Source organism: Phytophthora cinnamomi (assembly GCF_018691715.1).
Source record: "Phytophthora cinnamomi strain GKB4 chromosome Unknown Contig16, whole genome shotgun sequence".
NCBI lineage: Eukaryota > Oomycota > Peronosporomycetes > Peronosporales > Peronosporaceae > Phytophthora > Phytophthora cinnamomi.
The window spans coordinates 309,775-326,816 of NW_027150949.1; the positions used below are offsets into that span (position 1 = coordinate 309,775).

Below are 17,042 nucleotides of genomic sequence, written 5' to 3' on the forward strand. Positions count from 1 at the left end.
AGATGCAGCGAAGAGCACGGAGAGATATCTCGCTGGAGACGCTGGTGATGGTGGGATATCTTTCGACCGATCCAGAACCAAGCGATGGAACTCGCGTTTAAGTACGAATATGATGAAAGGGTGCGAACGACAGTTAAGAGTTTGTTATATGTCGTCACACGGGCATCTACTAAAGATTGTGTGTCTGTAATGACAAAATCGTTGAAGTTGATGTAGCCATGTCGTGTCATGCCTCTTGTGTCTTCAGTTTCTTCTTGCTCTTGCCCTTGCTCTTTCTCTTCTTGGTCTTGCTCTTGTTCTTCTTTTGTTTGCTCTTGGTGCTGCCTTGTTGAGCTTCGACGAAGTTCTCAAAGGCTTTCGCGTCGTGGTCTTGGCGCGACTTCATGTCTGGCAACAGCGCTTCGATTCGCGTGACTGCACGTTGTCGGGTCTCCTCCAGACCCTGCAACGACTTTTGCAGTCTCTGGACCTCGACTTTGTCTTGGCGACTTGCTCCATTGCGCTTTTGATGCTCTTTCAAGGGAGTGATGAGTGATTCCATGAGTTCGAGACCGCTTGTGAACCGCATGGCTGCCAGAGCTGTGTTCTTCGACAGGTCGTACGCATCGTACGTGAGCCCCCACGATTCATCGGGGGTTGCTACATCTGCTTCCACTTGTCTCAGTAGATGTAGAGCATGACGCATTCCAAGCACGTACTTGGCCGCTTCGCTCGCGTGCTGGACGGCTCGCCCGCGTTCAATCCAGTGGCTCAAAGCAAACAGGCCACCTTGATATCGCGCGTCGTTCGCAATGGTAGCTGACGCAAACTCCCAGCTTCCTGCAGGGAATAACGAGGGGGTGAATTGTACTTCAGGCGGCGGTATTGACTTCCATAGGGAGTAGAGAACATCAGCATCGGCAGCGGTGGCCGGCGGCAAGCTCACTTTCCAAACTAAGCCATTTGGTATGAGCGCGAAACCGAGGTACTGTCCGTTTGAAGCAATGTCTTCGTCATTCTTCATCGTATGATGAAGTGAAATCAAAGTTAGAGAAGTATATGGATACTATTTGGCCACCATTTAAACACGTACCACAGCATGTAAGTCGAGGAAGAGGTGATCCCCATGTTTCTCTATGTTCGCAGCGAGGAAGTTGTGCAAAAGCTGCGCGTACCCTCGCGAACTCTTGACTGTCGACGCGCCATGCTGAATTGGCGGGAATATAATGTCTGGGTAAAGTATGTGCTGGCGCGGGAACCATGGGAAAGGTAGAAGTTGGAGGCTTAAAAGCTTTACGTCAGGCCGGACGTTTTCGCATGTCTACATGTAAGCAGCATCAACGTTCAGAAGAATTGAGCTCTATATGAACTGACATGCGCGTACTTGCTTGCCTCGTACCTGAAGGTAGCGTAGGGAATTCCAGTTGATATCTGTGTAGGATAGTAGCACAGCGCCTTGAGGTACCACGTCAAAAATATCTTCCCCGTGTTTTCGGATCATGTCTCCAGTCGCATAGGGGTCTCCTTCAGGTTGGCTGCGCTGGTACTGAGAGGCCAGCAATGTTAAGCAAAATGAGGCTCGAACAATTTTGGTCCACTTGTTGCCTGAGGTAACAGCTGAGGCAATTCGTGGTGTAACTTCAGCGAGACCCAATCCCAGCCAAACAGCGAGAATTGTGTTGGGTTGCATGTTGAAGCGGCTTGATACGGCGCGAGGCATCGGGGAATCTAGCGGAAGATTCGCCAAGGAATGAAAAACCACAAGATAGCAAACGAAGGCAGACATCTGTGCGTATCCAACACACCCATGGAGCAGTGTGCTGCAACCCTAAAAAGAAAAAAAAAATGACAAAGCATTGTGTAAATTTTTGCAGCAAATAGATTTGCATTTTTTGCTGTACCTGTTGAAGCTTGTTGCGACCATTTTCGGGTAAAATAAGGGTTTTAATGCCTAAAGCTATCAGCACCAGACCCGTCCAATGGAAATCGTCCAAGCAGTCCATGATGTAGACAGCCACACGTTCGAACAAGCCCTGCGCATGCACGCATTAGAAAGTTTACCAGGGAGTATCCGCGTGACTGAGGAATCTATACCTCTGAACTTCCTTGCAGAGGCGAAAGTCTGAATGTCCCATACTCTCTCCGTCGAGCATGATCAAATAGTCCTTAGTATTATTGAAGGGGAGCAAACTATCAGAGAATATTTGGCGGTCCAGCAGCATTAAAGCAATGAAAACCAACCTGACAATGTCGAGGTATCCCCCCATGTACCAGGTGTTGTTTCTTGTGCGGATAAAATAGTCTGGAGGTAAACGGACAAGCCAGCTAGAAATCTGCGTCGCAGTATCTCAAACGTTAGAATCCATCCGCCACCCAAAAATCCCAAAGCACGCACGTACGCCGCTGTTAGCAAGAGAAGTTCCACCACGCGAAATCGACGCGTCAATAGGACCCACAAGATGAACGGAACCTCAAAAAGCACTGCACATCGAACAAACCAAGCTTTAACCAAAGTGCAAGAAATTCGACGGCACGCACAGAACGAGTGGACCTCTTCCTACCGATAGTATGCTGGTTCGCAAGCCCAAGACCACACACGAACGCTCCCATGCAGGCGTTCTTCATCGTTGGCTGCTTAAAGTGCCTCACCACCAGTATATGCAGCACTCCAACGAGCAGGTTGTTCAGCGCGAACACCTCAATGCCCCTCGCGTACTCCCATGTCAGCTTAGAGAGTGCAAAGCAAAGTCCAGCCGCAACTGCCTCCACCGAAGATTTCCTGGACGTCAGCAAGTGGACTGTATGCGTCACACACGCTGCTGCACCAGCCGCAATGACGGCGTTCATCGCGTTGGCCAACAGCACAAAGTGGACGGAGCTGACTTCATCCCCCGCAGCACTGATAGCATTGCCGTACTGCTGAGCCCACCGCACGAGTCGCAGCAGCGAGAGCAGCAGAGGATATCCGGGTGGGTGTGCCACGCCGCCCACACAAGCTTCGGCCAGGAACTCGCCGCTGTCTCCGCCCGGGAGTCGGTCGAGAGGCCACACCGTCGTGTAGATGGCTAGCGCCAGCAGCAGCGTCCAGAGCCACGGCGACGGCATCCTTCCAGCAGCAATGGGGTCAGAATTTGATGTGCATCCGCTCAAGATACGCCCCACACTAGATGGCTACATTCGTTCGCGCGACATCCATGGAAGAGCTGATTCAGCAAATGTCGCGCGAAGGTACCCGGATCCAAAAACGCCGCTTCAACCCTCATTTCGCGTTCCGTGGACGAGCAGCTCAATAGAAGCAGCAGGTGCGGCGATCTTCCGCCCTGAAGGCTCACGGCCAGAGGAAGCTAACTGCGCCGCCCTCCCCTTCTCTGTTGCTTGCGCAGTCGTCAGACCTCCCGATCTCGAGAAGCAATGCTGGCTCAGCTCGTGGCAGACGTGTGCCCGTCGTCGGCGTCGTTCTTCGGCTTCATGGGCGTCGCCTCCGCCCTCGTCTTCGCCAGTACGTAGCGGCCCAGTGGCTGTAGCTGTGGAGGCTGTGCAGATAGTGGCTAACCTGTTGCTGCTGCTGTTGCTGCTGCTGTTCAGACCTCGGCGCGGCGTACGGCACGGCCAAGTCGGGCGTGGGCATCGCGTCGATGGGCGTGATGCGGCCCGAGCTGGCCATGCGCAACATCATCCCCGTGGTCATGGCCGGTGTGCTGGGCATCTACGGGCTGATCGTGGCCGTGATCATCCAGGGCTCGATCGACCCGCCGAACGGCAACGCGCCCAAGTACGGCTCGTACACGGGCTTCGCGCACCTGGCGGCGGGTCTGTGCTGTGGCCTGAGCGGCTTGGCGGCCGGCATGGCCATCGGCGTGGTGGGCGACGCGGGCGTGCGCGCCGTGGGCCAGCAGGAGAAGCTGTTCGTGAACATGATCCTGATCCTGATTTTCGCCGAGGCGCTGGGTCTGTACGGACTCATCGTGGCGCTCATCCTGTCGCAGAAGAAGAGCGACTGCCCGACGGAGTAAACTTTCATTCGTGGAAGACGGATGGCAGTGGCTCGATAAGGTGGCTACTGCTGTCTGTATTCGTAGCTTTTGAAGGAAGTAGAGCGGCGGCTTCCAAGGGTAGCAGGGGTGGCAGTGGCAGCAGTGTGGTTATGAATCCTTTCGCACTCGTCTGTGCCATCCCGCCTACTGGACTTCGTTGCGAGTGATAACGCTAATACTACAACCCTTTTGCATAGTACTACAACCATGTGGACACAGCTGTGAAGTTCATTTGCAACGGCCTTTGTCAGCAGCGTTACCGTTGCATGTCTGACTAGCCTAGTGGAAGCACGGAGAATTGCTAGGATTGGAACAAGCGTGTCATCGCCAAGCGCAACAATAAAACCTTCAGCTGCGCCAGTGACAGCGTGAGCGTGAGCACGTCAACGCGGGTGCCTTTGATTTTGATACCAAATGCGAAGATTTATTAGCTGCTGTCGATCACGCACGCCTCGAAAACTCGCAAGCTCGCGTTAAAAACGACCGACCACATCGTGTCGCCGCTAGCGGCTCCGATACAACGTACGGAAGCGCCAGCCGCACCCTTCCTTCCAATAGCTAGATGGCCTGGAATCACGATACCCAGGCGCAATCTACCACCTGCCTGAACCTGCTTACTCCGTCGGGCAGTCGCTCTTCTTCTGCGACAGGATGAGCGCCACGATGAGCCCGTACAGACCCAGCGCCTCGGCGAAAATCAGGATCAGGATCATGTTCACGAACAGCTTCTCCTGCTGGCCCACGGCGCGCACGCCCGCGTCGCCCACCACGCCGATGGCCATGCCGGCCGCCAAGCCGCTCAGGCCACAGCACAGACCCGCCGCCAGGTGCGCGAAGCCCGTGTACGAGCCGTACTTGGGCGCGTTGCCGTTCGGCGGGTCGATCGAGCCCTGGATGATCACGGCCACGATCAGCCCGTAGATGCCCAGCACACCGGCCATGACCACGGGGATGATGTTGCGCATGGCCAGCTCGGGCCGCATCACGCCCATCGACGCGATGCCCACGCCCGACTTGGCCGTGCCGTACGCCGCGCCGAGGTCTGAACAGCAGCAGCAACAGCAGCAGCAACAGGTCAGCCACTATCTGCACAGCCTCCACAGCTACAGCCACTGGGCCGCTACGTACTGGCGAAGACGAGGGCGGAGGCGACGCCCATGAAGCCGAAGAACGACGCCGACGACGGGCACACGTCTGCCACGAGCTGAGCCAGCATAATTACTATTGACGGAGTTGAGGGGTTCTGGCGGCCGCAATAGAGCGTTGCAGAGGGAGAGAGAGGTATGGTTAGATAGCTGCGGATGTGGACTGTGTAGTGGCGCTGGTGGTACGAGCTGTAGAGCGCTACGGGGACCGCTATTGAGCCGCCAGCGCGGCGTCGAGCACGGGTTCTTCACGCACCTGATGGGAAAGTAGCGGAACTGCCTTTGAAGGCGGAGCGACGGGCCTGTGTAGGCCCCCCTTTCGGCGGCATACTGAAGTCAAGAGGTTATTTGGCGAAAAACCTCGACAAAGATCCGTTTTTGGAATCGAATGACCAAGCGCCGCTGAGGAAACGGACCGAGCCAGAATGGGCAATAATGGGCATCGAAGGACACCTCGATAGCTCGATCGCTGTCTGCATGCATCTGCATCTACGCTTCCTGTGTTTAGCAGACTCGAATCGCCCATCGGCGGCGAATCTGACCATGCGTGACAAAACCCATCCAACGTAATATTTTGTGTGTTGTACACCAGAAGTAAAGTTTGTGAGTCGACAGACAATTAAGTTTTTCTTCCTTTCATTACGACACTGGCGAGCATGGCGGAGGAGTACCGGCAGCGCCTGGACAACAATGTGGAGAAGCTGGTGGAGAACTTCAAGGGGCTGATCAAGACGGCCAAGATCAAGGACTCGGCTAACACCACGCGCGAGTCCTTCCAGAGCTCCATCTACGCCACCACGCTGGTGCAGGCCAGCGAGTCGCTGCTCAAGCTCGTGTCCGAGATGAAGCTGTCGCTGGCGCTCGGCGACTTCGAGGGCATGAGCCAGAACGTCGACTCCACCTCCGACGAGCTGCTCAAGCGGTGAGGCCCATGCTCTATACACTGTAGCAATTGCAGGACTGACGAGGCATTTGTGGCGGCAGGTGCGACGACGTGGACGCGCAGATCTCGCACCTGAGCGCCGACATCTCGTCGGCGCTGTTCGAGCTGGAGCACCACTACTACCAGTCCAAGTGGCGACTGTCGCCATCGACAGACAGTGAGGAGGCTTCGTAGAGGAGGAGGTAGGAGCGACGTAATATACACATCGGCACACAGAGGCTTTTCGGACCAACGCTCGGCACATTGAGCGCTCGGAGTGGATGGATGCAAAATTATCAGACGGTGATGCTGGTGGCACTAGCGGTGTCATCCTCGTCTTCTTCTTCGTCCTCGTCGTCCTCGTCTCCGTCGGCGTCGTCTACTTCATCCAGTGAGGAGGTGACGCTAGGGGTGATTCGAGGAGCGAGCAGTACGAGAGAACCGGGCATCGCAGGCGAGTTGGTCTGACTGGGAGTTGTCGATGCGGTTGGGGCGGCTCCTGCAATGCCGCCAGTGAGGGTGGTGTGGATACCGTTTAGAGCATTCTCCTTCATTCGCCACTCGTTCATTCGTCGCTGGTTCTCCATCTCCGTCATCGGAATGTAGCTGCAAAACAGCACGAATGAGTTAGAACGCGCGACGAGACGGGCGGACGGGCTGCAGTGCACCAGCACATACCTGGCTCGCTCCTTCTCAGATAACTTTTGCCACATATCTCCAAGAATCTTCGACGCATCTTTAGCGCTCGTGCTAGGGTGATCGGCCATGATCTTCTTTCGGTTTTGTCTGGAATCACATCGATAGTCCGATAAGTATCACGGACATACACGCTCATCGCACTTATACCATACCTGCAAAACATGAGGAAGGTATTCACTGGCTTGGGCGGTCGGTTCGGCCTCGGTGTTTGTTGCGGTGGCGGAGTCACCAGCATCGTGGGGCGCGATAGCGGTCTCATCCGCTTAAAGTCCTCCCGCTCGAGTTGCGGGATGTCATCCGCCAAAATATATTTGACCGAGGGCCCCCAGGCTGCAGCATCCAAACGATCACGGAGCGCCGCGGTGACAGGCGGAAGCCTAGTGACTCGATCCTTCAACCCTTCCCGGATAAGCTGGTCACCATAGCACGTCAGAATAGCATATGTCTGTGTGGACACCCACTACGATTTCTTACTCTGGAATAGTCACGAAGTTGCTCGCGGATGGATAAAGCGACTTGAGCCTCAAACTCACCACTTAAACCCTGCACATGCCAACGTAAAATCGTCAGGCAGAGAACATACCCCAGGTAAACACACTGATGAACTTACCAGGTCTTCACACGCCACCTGAGCAAATCGCTCAGGTGAATTGTTGGGGTTGCTCAGGTCCCATTCAAACCGGTCGATATAGATAGTGTCGTTCAGACGAAGATTGATGAAGATCGGGTGCAAACTCTCCGTCGTGACTGCTTCGTGCCATGGCAGCGAGCGTTGTGCCTTCTCGACTTGTTCTTCGATCGATTTGGCAATTCGCTTATAAAAGCACTCCGGGAGGTCCAAGTCTCTAACTAGCGCAGCAGCAAACGTCTCGTAGGTGAAGTCCTTTTCGTACCTGTGAGGTAGAGCGATTCATCACAGTTAGCAACAATACACCACTAAAGCAGCGCGACCGTGCAATTCGTACTTGTTCCATGAGAAGGAGTCAATGTATCGATAACCTTCGATGTCTATGTCGAGTCGGATAGGGATCAGCAAAGTATCGCGAGTTGGGAACTGCAACCACACACCACAGAACACGTGAAATAATTTAGATCACGAGCTCAATTTTTTTCTTGAAGCGGACAGTAGAACGCACCTTGGGATAGTTGTACAGCCTTCGCTGCGCAAGGATCGAGCTATCTTTCCTGTTGCCAAACCGCGCCAAAAACCACAGAAGTCATTTAAATAATGTCATCGCATAAAATATCACTCCAATTATCATCGTACCGCCTTGCCGCTTGAAGAGGGTCGTTCATGTCATCCAGTCGCCGCTTCAGTTTGGGCGAGCTAGCCGTCGAGTTGAACACTGTGCAACGCAGACACCCACCAACATCTTATCAGCGCCGTGTAACAGTACACCACAGAGCTTGAGCTCTTCCATAATCGTACGCATCATGCCCTTATCCATGGGCTTCCCTCCGCGTCGGCGAATCAGCCACGACTCCATCAGTCCATTGATCTGTCAAACCAAGCCGCATCCAGTCAGCCCCGCATTGCACGCGCTTCAGCCCTCCAAGCTCGCTCCGCTTACTCGGCCGACATTGCCCTTGTACCTGCCCAGCATCCACTGGGACAGCATACTGGCGTTCACGCCGCATTCCTTGGACACGTCCACCTGCCGCAGCCCCAGTCGGTTGCGCAGCGCCTCCACCTGCAGCCACGCGCCATACAAACCACCGCAAACACATAGCCAAACGATTAGCGCAATATTAGACCAATGGGGGCGCTTAGGAGCAGATACGAAGCGCGATAGGGGGAGCCAAGGGCGCGCACCTCCTGCGAGAGCACGGAGCGCTCGATCTCGGCGTTGTCCTGGCGAATCGGAGCGCGACAAATTGCAGCGAGTTAGACAGACGCATGGCGGAGGAGGTGGGGGCGAAAGACGCGCGAACGGCGCGCCCCGCGGGCCGCCAGGGGCTTGCGCACGCACCGGCTGGACATGCGCGAATTCTCGTCCCGCCATTGCGAGTGCCGAGTCTGACAGTAGCGTGTACAGTATGTAGCGCTGAGCCCAGCAGCGAAGATCGATTGGCCGAAAAGGGCGAATATCGTCGATTGGCTGAAAAGGGAACTGTAACTTTTGGCGCGACTACTGTGATTTTCTACCATGATATTTACGCCAGTCAAGCGGACTGGCCAGTCGAGCGGCATTTGGCAGTCACGGACGCCTTGTCTCCCGACTCGACATCTCCATCAGCACGAGCGGGCGACGCGCGGGCGGCTTGAAGTTCCAGGCGTCTGATTTCGCCACAGAAGCGCGGAGCCGCCTGCCTCCCCATCGCGGCGGCAACGCAACACCTGGGCGCGGTGCGGTCGTCCGGCCGTCACAAATTGACTCAACGGGTCTCGGCCTCGCCGCCCATTGGTCAAAACTCCCCGCCTCCTTCGCCGCCATTGGCCGGATAAAAGGGGAGAGACCTGACGGGCGGAAAATCTCACGACACTCACTCCGCAAGTGTCTCCGTAACGCGCGCGCTCTCGCCGAAAAGTTGCCGCAGCGCGTGCCACTTAACGCGGTGGTTTCCAGAGCGGCCGCCGCGGCGCGAGACCATGGACAGCGACAGCAGCATCGACCAGCTCTTCCGCGGCGACATCGCGCCGTACGCCACGCCTCGCTTCGTCTCTTGCCCGGCGTGGCGCGGCGGTTTTTCTGACCGTTTGTGTGTTTGTTTGCTGCGTTCTGTTGCTCAGGCGCGACCTGCCGCCGTGCGACGTGGAGCACCTGGACGAGATCCTGATGGTGCTCAAGACGTCGCACCCGACGGTGCGCGGCAAGGTGCTGAAGGACCTGGCGGACAAGGTCGGGAAACTTTTTTTATTTTTTTTACTTAAATTGTTGGAATTTTTATTTACTACTCTTTATTTTTATTAGGACGGCGCCTACATCGTTAAGCTGCTGGATGTGTTCGACGTGAGCGAGCTGGACGCGGACAAGGCCGTGCTGCACAAGCTCTTCGACATCTTCTACGCGATCCGTGCGTCGTGCAACTTGCAGTTGTTTAGGAGGCAAAGACTGACGTGGTGGTGGCTTGCTGCTGCTGCTGTTGCTGCTGGCAGTGGAGATGTGCAACCGCGGCTTGATGGAGGTGCTGCTGAGCGAGTCGAACTTCATCTCGGTGGTCGGCGTGTTCGGCTATAATCCGGGATTAATCCGCGAGGTGGATTTCCGAACGGCGCTGGAGGGAGATGGGGGATTTCACGAGGTGCGTGGTAGATCAGGTCGGGCGGACGGGCGGAGGGTTGACGCGGACTGTTCGTGGTTGGTTGCAGGTGGTGCCTATCACTGACCACAGCGTGGTGGAGCGCGTCCACATGAACTTCCGTATCCAGGTGATCAAGGACAATGTGTTGTCCCGATCGCTGCCGGATGGCTGCGTGCTGCTGCTGGAACACATGGCCAACGAGAACAACTTCCACATCCTGTCCTACATTTCCGAGAGCGAAGACTACTTGAAGTCCATGTACGTATTGAGGCATCCCACTGGTGAAAGTTGCATTGCAAGCTGATGTACGGCTCGTGCTCGAATTGCTGCAGTAAGGAGTTTGTTTCGATCAAAGAGAAAAGGAAGGATGGTCTGGGACTGCTGAAGGCGATCATTAACTTAGTGCGAGTGACCAAGCCAGTGGACAGACCGCAGCGCCGTGACCCATTTGGAGCCCCACCGGTATTTGGTTCCCTCATCGGCAATCTCTTTAGTGATGGCGAGCTTTTCGCCGCGTTTGGTACTGCATTGGGCTCTCCTGAGTCAAAGCCGGAGGAAGTCGCGTTGGCCGTAGATATCCTGAACGTGCTAGTTTTCTACCAGGGACCAGATCGGTTACGATCGTATCTTGCAAGCGAAGGAAAATGCATTCCGGCGCCGACCTCCGATAAGGAACGCATCACGTGGACGGAAGACTCCTCGTTGTTTACTGCATTGCTGATCGTTTTCGAGCGTGATGAGCCGATGCGGAGCCAGTTGTTTAATTTGCTGCGTGAAATCTTTCGAGTACCGTTGGCCCATGTACGTTATTCACAAGATACACGACCCAGGCACTTTATAGTATACCTTGATACTGATTTGTTGTGTCTGTGCCAACTTCACAGGATGACAAGTTTTTGAGTGTGCTCTACCCGAACTACATGCATTGGCTACTCCAACCGTTGAAGAACAACAACTTTGTTCATGATGAATCCGCAATGTTTGGCCTACAAGACAGCATCATGGAATTGCTTACATTCTGCACCGAAAATCACGGCTATCGCGTTAAGTATCTATTCGGAAGGCAGCCGATTGCGACCTACGCCGAGAAAATGCTTCGTTCCAAGAACAAACTCTTCGTTATCCGTACGTAAACCGACAGGCCACCGTCCAGGTGCTGCAACATTATTATGTATGGATCATGTTATGGATAGACCAACTAATTTGTTTGCTACGCGTATTTAGACGCTGTGAAATTTGTTCGGGCATGTGCAGTAAGAGCAGAAGCCTTCTTTTCCAGGTTCTTGATCCAGAACGATCTGTTCACACCAATGCTAGCAAATCTGGAGATTGGGAAACCAAATTCAGGAGCCGTTAGTTCTGCAATTCTGGAGGTACTGGCGTTTATCGAGAAGGTAAGATAAACATCACAGCTAGTGCAAATGTGGATTCACAATAACTAATCTGGATATGTTTTGTCGCTCAATGAAGACAAACTTGACTTCGTTGGTCGAGCACATCTACACGAAGTTCTACGAAATGTATAAAGGCGAGTGCCCTCTCGTTTTTGAGGCCATCCGAACGAGGCACGATGGTAACTCCGGGCCTACCGACGCACCTACGGATTCTTCCGATGCAAACAAGGTCCGTTTTGTACGGGCAGGCAGTGTTGATGACGAAGAGGAGCTGTACTTTGAAAAGGAAACAGACACGACCGAGTCTACGCCCGAGATGGACAAGAACAGCTTGTCAGAGGTGAGACTGTGTACACGGTATCTTGCTAGGAAAGTCTGTTAAAGGTGAGCACACATCCTAATCTTAATTTGTATTGTGCTCATTCAGGAGGATGTGCCGTGCCAAAATCGCCCGCGAACAGTAAGGTTGGTGGATTATGACGACGACGACGACGAGTCAATGACTGCAGCACCATCTAGAGAAGGAAACCCGGCGGACGCAGAGCTCACGACGTCTCCACGTGGTGCTGATATTGCTGAAGAAGAGCGAGAACTAAAGCTCCCTGTTCGGAAGAAAAAAGAGGAAGAAGTGGACACTCAAACATTTCTGGGTGGTTGCAATTTGCTTGCTCAGAAAAAAGCTAACCAGAACAAGAAAGCTCGGTCGCCCCAGTTCAAGAACGTGTTTCAGAAGATCTCGTGGAAGCTGTCCACGCCGGACAATGCAAACGGCGTCAATGGGAGTCCGTCAAACGCTGTAACCAAGAAAAGTGGTGATAATGATGACGGCAGTGACGCGAAGCGTGATGATAGCGATAGTAATAGTGTAGGAGGGGACTGCAAGACCAGTGACGACGGTACCAGCGCGGAATCTGCAGCGTTGTTGGTTGCGAAGCGGAAGTTAGCACTGGACGAAGCAGCAAACTCGGATTCTCTGCTCAAGAAGGCGAAGACATGTACTCCCATCAGCTCCAGTTAGTCCGGCACAGTAGCCCTGCCATCTTGTACGAGTCCCATATAATCCAGCAGCGCGAAAAAGTATCATCAGCGGCGTGGAAACCAGCGCGGAGAGCAGTAATGTGTGGAGCGCAGTCTGTATTGGTAGAACCAATCGATAAACGCAAAAAAATGCCAACATAGAGGGATGCAAAGCACGCGGAAGCAGTACGACGTCAAAATGCCGCACTTGACGAAAGAGTGTTCAACTTGGGAGCTGATACCGGTCCGTTGGAAACGATCAAAACTGGCAGAAATGGGCGTTACTGGCGAGGAAACAGTTGATCCACGTCAATCGGAGAAGCGTTGGCGTCCAGCAGCCGCTTGCGGCACAGCAAGGTGGTGGCCTTGTGTTCGACCTGCTCGCGTTCCAGCTCGAGCCGCTCGCGGTCCGCCTGGACGTTCAGCAGTGCGATCTCCCTCCCCAGTCTCTCTCTCAGCAGTCGACTGGTCTCGGCGGCGTCGTCCGCTGCTCGTCTGGTGGCTGCGTTGAACTGCGACTTCTGGAGCTGCACCAGCACCATCTCGGCGTGGAATTTCACGAGCATCTGCAGCACCTGAGCGTCGTAAACGTCCGGTGGGGTCGAGCGTTCAAGCCTGCGGATCTCGTCCTGGACCCTTTTCAAGAGTTCACCGAGCCCCGCAGCGTCAGCATTTTGGGTGGTGAGTGCCGACGACTGGGGGCGTTGAGGTTGCCGAGTGACAGTCAACGCCGACGACGTCGGTGCAGGTGACGGTGATGCTGGAACGGCTGTCTCTCGAGTCTTCTGCCTCTTAGAGGGCTGCATCTGCGTGTCGGACTCGGTGGATTGAGCCATTGACGAGGACTCGGCGTCTGGCAGGAGCCAGAACTCTGGTGGGTCATCACTGTGAGGCTTGGGAGCATTGGCTTGAGCTGTGGTGAAGGCAAGACTGGCGCTCACTGAGCCAGGGAGAGTAGAGTTGTGCACGGATCTGGGCATGGGGATCGGCTCGTAAGCTGAGAGTTCCAGGCTCTCAACAGCACACAACAGTGTGGCACTGGGTTGAGAGTGACTTGGTTGCAATGGAACAGCAACGGAACGTGGTGTTGCAGTTGCAGTTGCAGGTGTTGCCGAAGTGTCGGTGGTCGTAGCGTTTGCCTCGTGCTGCTGTTGAGGCTGGGGTTGTTGCTGACTATTGACTCGCTTCAAGACACGGTAGATGTAGTTGGTGCTGCGGTCCACTTGCTTGGCGATGGAGGCGACGGACACTCCGTCCTTGCGCATGTGCACGATCTGCTGGACCTCGGCCTCGCTCATCCACTTGCCCTTCGCCATCTTCAGCTGTAGTTGCCGTAGCTCTTCGCCTGGTTAGCACTAGCTACTTTGCAAAAGGAGAAATGGACGCGGTCGTTTTCCCGCGCAAAAAGCGCCAAGATCTCTTTTGAATTTGAAGTTGCCTTTCACGTGCAAACACTTCTGTGTAATTTTATGCAGGGTAAGCACTTTCGCGTTTCCCAGTACATGCCTTTTCGTACTTAGTATATCGTCAAAAATGCTGCGCACCACTGGCAAAATGGCGCTCAAGATGATCGACATCGGCGCGAACCTCACGGACCCGGTGTTCACGGGCGTCTACCGTGGCAAACAAAAACACGAGGTGGATTGCCAGTTTGCTTCCACATTTTCCACCAAGTTGCACTCTCTAACTCGTCCCCTACCCTCGGCAATTTGCAGTCCGACCTGACCGCAATTTTGGCCCGCGCCAAAGCTGTCGGCGTGGACAAGATCATTGTCACTGGAGGCAACCTCGAGGAGAGTAAAACTGCCTTGCAACTGGCAAAAAATATCGAGGGCGATGGACTCCCGCAACTTTTCTCCACTGTGGGGGTGCACCCAACTCGTTGCAGCGAGTTCGAGGCCGACGGAAAGGACCCGGACGCATACTTTGCCGAGCTGTTGGCGGTGTGCGAACAGGGCCGGAAAGAGGGCAAAGTGGTGGCAATTGGCGAGTGCGGGCTGGATTACGACCGCCTCGAGTTCTGCGACAAGCAGACGCAGCTGAAGTACTTTGAGAAGCAATTCCAATTGGCGGAACTTACGAAGTTGCCGCTTTTCCTGCACAACCGAAACACGGAGGGGGACTTTTTCGGTGGGTTACTGTAGGTGGTGTTAACCAATTACCTTTTTTGCTGATACGTGGTGCTAAACGCATGGATGTAGCCATGATTTCGAAGAACCGGGCGAGGTTCTCCAACGGCGTCGTGCACTCGTTTACTGGGAGTAAAGAGGAAATGTTGAAGTTGGTGGAGTTGGGGCTCTACATTGGTAAGTTACCGAGAAAAAAATGACGTAATTATTATTTTTTTCTAATATTTGTTTGTTCGTGCAGGAGTGAACGGGTGTTCGTTAAAGACAGCGGAGAACTTGGAATGTGTCAAGGCTATTCCACTTGCGCGGTTGATGATTGAAACGGGTGGGTTGAAATTTCGGGTGTGACTTCGTTTGAATTTTGCTGACTCTTTTGGGGATAATGCCATTGTGCTGTAGACGCCCCGTGGTGTGATATTCGTGGAACCCATGCTGGCCATAGCCACGTGAAGACGTCGTGGCAGAGCAAAAAGGCTGAGAAGTACGCGCCCGATTGTCTCGTGAAAGGGCGAAACGAACCCTGCACCCTCATGTAAGCTACAAAGTTCAGTGGTAAAATATTCCTACCGAACCACTGACATGTAACACTGGAAACCGTTTGGTGTAGTCAAGTGCTGGAAATCGTCAGTGCCATCCGAGGCGAAGCCCAGGAAGCTGTCGGTGCCGCGGTCCTCGCAAACACAGAGGAGGTGTTCTTCAGACGTGGATAAACTGCTCGCATCTTGCTACCATTGTAGGAAGGGTTTCGGGAAAAGTTTCACCAGCCGGTCGTTTCCTGATCGAGTGGGGGTCGGTCACCCGTAGATGCATTCAATGTACCACCCAATTGAAGCACCGTGTCGTACCAAGTGTTGGTGCTGTTTGCTGTTCCAGGTGCAGACGGTATTTGATTTACAGCTCGTGTCATAGCAGCCTTCCTGCAGATGTAAATGCCTCTTGAGAGCTCGACATGGGTGATGTAACAGTATCTTTCTGGGCAGTCACAATGTCTTGAGTGTGCTGCACGGTCTGCCCTGGCTCGGAGGAGTGGACGACGTGAAACTCTAACAGCCCTTTGTCTTCCAAAGCGCGCAGTTCCGACCCGAAACGAATGCTTGACCACTCGAGTAGAAGCAAGTCCTTGCCGTAAGGACTATTTGTGTCGGAGGTATTCGAACACCATTGGAGTCCTCTGACATTTTTCCTGAGTAGCCAGGTTCTTTTCACGCTCAGCAACTTCAAATGCGCGATGCTGAAGGAATGCGCGGATTGGAGCACACCGAGTCCCTGCGCTATCATCACCAGTGGTGCCGACAGATCAATAGGTATCTTGAACGTCGACGTTGCTACCAATTCTCGGCCTCAGATAGCGTTATTATTGTTCGTAGCAAGAACCTAAAATTTCGGCTTCGACATGTACGTCAAAAGTTGGAGGGTGCATCCCCATTAGTTTCGTTTGGATTGCCTAAAACTACGGTAATTTCAGATTCTCGATCGTTCTTGACATGCAAGCTGACAATGACGTACAGCCTCGGTTTGAGTAGTGGGGTGATGTTGACAAAACCTCGAAAAGAATCCACAACCTTGGTGCTAGTTCCAGCATTCTCAGGACCCCACAGCTCACGTGTCCAAACTCTCGGTGGAATGCTTCAGATCCGTCAATTGAAGCCAGACTCTCCAAAAGCTCGTGCTCGTTTGGCTCATTCACAAATCCAGCTGCAACTCACACGAATTCTCGTGATATCACGCTCCACCTGCAAAATGTGTTGACATCACGAATATTATGAGCCGCAGACCATCACATTTGCACAACAACTCAGAATCGAAGTGTTCCAGGGATTTGAGAGAAACAACTGCGCCGCGTTGCGTAGTTTTCGTATGTCGCCAAGCGCTTTGACGTCCCGGAGAGTGACCCAATGAAGATATCGAGGTGTGTGATGGTACCAACGGGTTGATTGATCTTTTTGAAGGACGCTGATAACTTGCAAGCTTGCTTGAGTGGGGGTGGTTTTGGTACCAGCATAGCGCCCATGTTCACTGAAGAACCTCCCGATTGCGAAATGGTGGGGTTTCGTGGTGGAGTATTGTCGGCAACTAAGCAATTTTAAATCAGCTATCAAACCTTAGAAGACTATAGATACTACGAAAGTAGGTAGGGCCTGCCATGAGATTTTAAACGTCCTTATCCGCGTGACTGCATGAGGTTCATTCCCAGGGTCGGGTGTAACGCTCGTGCTGTTTTGAGATTCCCTATGCTACTGATGCCTTGTTTGCCACTGGCACAGTTGAGCTGTGCTTAAAAAAACCGACGTCTATAGTATGCAATATGCAGTGGATTCAAGTCGCAATAGACAATCCCAATACATCCCAACACGATCTAACATAGCTCATGTTTATTCGACAATATTACACCAAATATTGAAGTAATCGGTGACAAACGGAGATCATCGTTATCCCAACCTTTCTTCTGGCAAAACCGTGGTTGTTGTGGGAAGCAACGA

General features: G+C 53.6%; 8 protein-coding genes across 8 annotated transcripts; 4 read left to right on the forward strand and 4 right to left on the reverse strand.

The window, feature by feature from the left end:
* Positions 1–226: 226 nt before the first annotated feature.
* Positions 227–3,084, reverse strand: IUM83_02350 (uncharacterized protein; the record flags this gene model as incomplete). The annotated part of the gene is made up of 10 exons (XM_067926260.1): positions 227–997; positions 1,073–1,186; positions 1,289–1,300; positions 1,379–1,525; positions 1,739–1,807; positions 1,881–2,012; positions 2,074–2,144; positions 2,221–2,312; positions 2,379–2,460; positions 2,541–3,084. 10 exons carry the CDS (start codon positions 3,082–3,084, stop codon positions 227–229), a joined length of 2,034 nt encoding a protein of 677 aa, XP_067796761.1.
* Positions 3,085–3,390: 306 nt separating this feature from the next.
* On the forward strand, positions 3,391–3,992 carry IUM83_02351 (V-type proton ATPase proteolipid subunit; the record flags this gene model as incomplete). The annotated part of the gene is made up of 2 exons (XM_067926261.1): positions 3,391–3,478; positions 3,565–3,992. 2 exons carry the CDS (start codon positions 3,391–3,393, stop codon positions 3,990–3,992), a joined length of 516 nt encoding a protein of 171 aa, XP_067796825.1.
* Positions 3,993–4,627: 635 nt separating this feature from the next.
* Positions 4,628–5,229, reverse strand: IUM83_02352 (V-type proton ATPase proteolipid subunit; the record flags this gene model as incomplete). The annotated part of the gene is made up of 2 exons (XM_067926262.1): positions 4,628–5,055; positions 5,142–5,229. 2 exons carry the CDS (start codon positions 5,227–5,229, stop codon positions 4,628–4,630), a joined length of 516 nt encoding a protein of 171 aa, XP_067796762.1.
* A 585-nt stretch (positions 5,230–5,814) lies between these two features.
* On the forward strand, positions 5,815–6,275 carry IUM83_02353 (mediator of rna polymerase ii transcription subunit 22; the record flags this gene model as incomplete). Its single annotated transcript, XM_067926263.1, has 2 exons — positions 5,815–6,080; positions 6,143–6,275. The coding sequence occupies 2 exons, from the start codon at positions 5,815–5,817 to the stop codon at positions 6,273–6,275; spliced, it is 399 nt and encodes a 132-aa protein (XP_067796826.1).
* Positions 6,276–6,376: 101 nt separating this feature from the next.
* Positions 6,377–8,782, reverse strand: IUM83_02354 (putative SWI/SNF-related matrix-associated actin-dependent regulator of chromatin; the record flags this gene model as incomplete). Its single annotated transcript, XM_067926264.1, has 12 exons — positions 6,377–6,686; positions 6,759–6,866; positions 6,932–7,191; positions 7,254–7,322; positions 7,390–7,672; positions 7,745–7,833; positions 7,916–7,964; positions 8,047–8,125; positions 8,209–8,278; positions 8,351–8,470; positions 8,593–8,631; positions 8,750–8,782. 12 exons carry the CDS (start codon positions 8,780–8,782, stop codon positions 6,377–6,379), a joined length of 1,509 nt encoding a protein of 502 aa, XP_067796648.1.
* Positions 8,783–9,369: 587 nt separating this feature from the next.
* Positions 9,370–12,434, forward strand: IUM83_02355 (putative serine/threonine-protein phosphatase 4 regulatory subunit; the record flags this gene model as incomplete). Its single annotated transcript, XM_067926265.1, has 10 exons — positions 9,370–9,419; positions 9,511–9,619; positions 9,692–9,794; positions 9,877–10,022; positions 10,090–10,280; positions 10,355–10,823; positions 10,907–11,147; positions 11,247–11,416; positions 11,493–11,756; positions 11,844–12,434. The coding sequence occupies 10 exons, from the start codon at positions 9,370–9,372 to the stop codon at positions 12,432–12,434; spliced, it is 2,334 nt and encodes a 777-aa protein (XP_067796668.1).
* Positions 12,435–12,714: 280 nt separating this feature from the next.
* IUM83_02356 (Prostaglandin F synthase) lies at positions 12,715–13,749 on the reverse strand (the record flags this gene model as incomplete). Its single annotated transcript, XM_067926266.1, has 1 exon — positions 12,715–13,749. The coding sequence occupies one exon, from the start codon at positions 13,747–13,749 to the stop codon at positions 12,715–12,717; it is 1,035 nt and encodes a 344-aa protein (XP_067796753.1).
* A 238-nt stretch (positions 13,750–13,987) lies between these two features.
* On the forward strand, positions 13,988–15,272 carry IUM83_02357 (TatD related DNase; the record flags this gene model as incomplete). Its single annotated transcript, XM_067926267.1, has 6 exons — positions 13,988–14,071; positions 14,149–14,563; positions 14,635–14,739; positions 14,804–14,887; positions 14,962–15,094; positions 15,170–15,272. The coding sequence occupies 6 exons, from the start codon at positions 13,988–13,990 to the stop codon at positions 15,270–15,272; spliced, it is 924 nt and encodes a 307-aa protein (XP_067796754.1).
* Between the last annotated feature and the right edge of the window lie 1,770 nt (positions 15,273–17,042).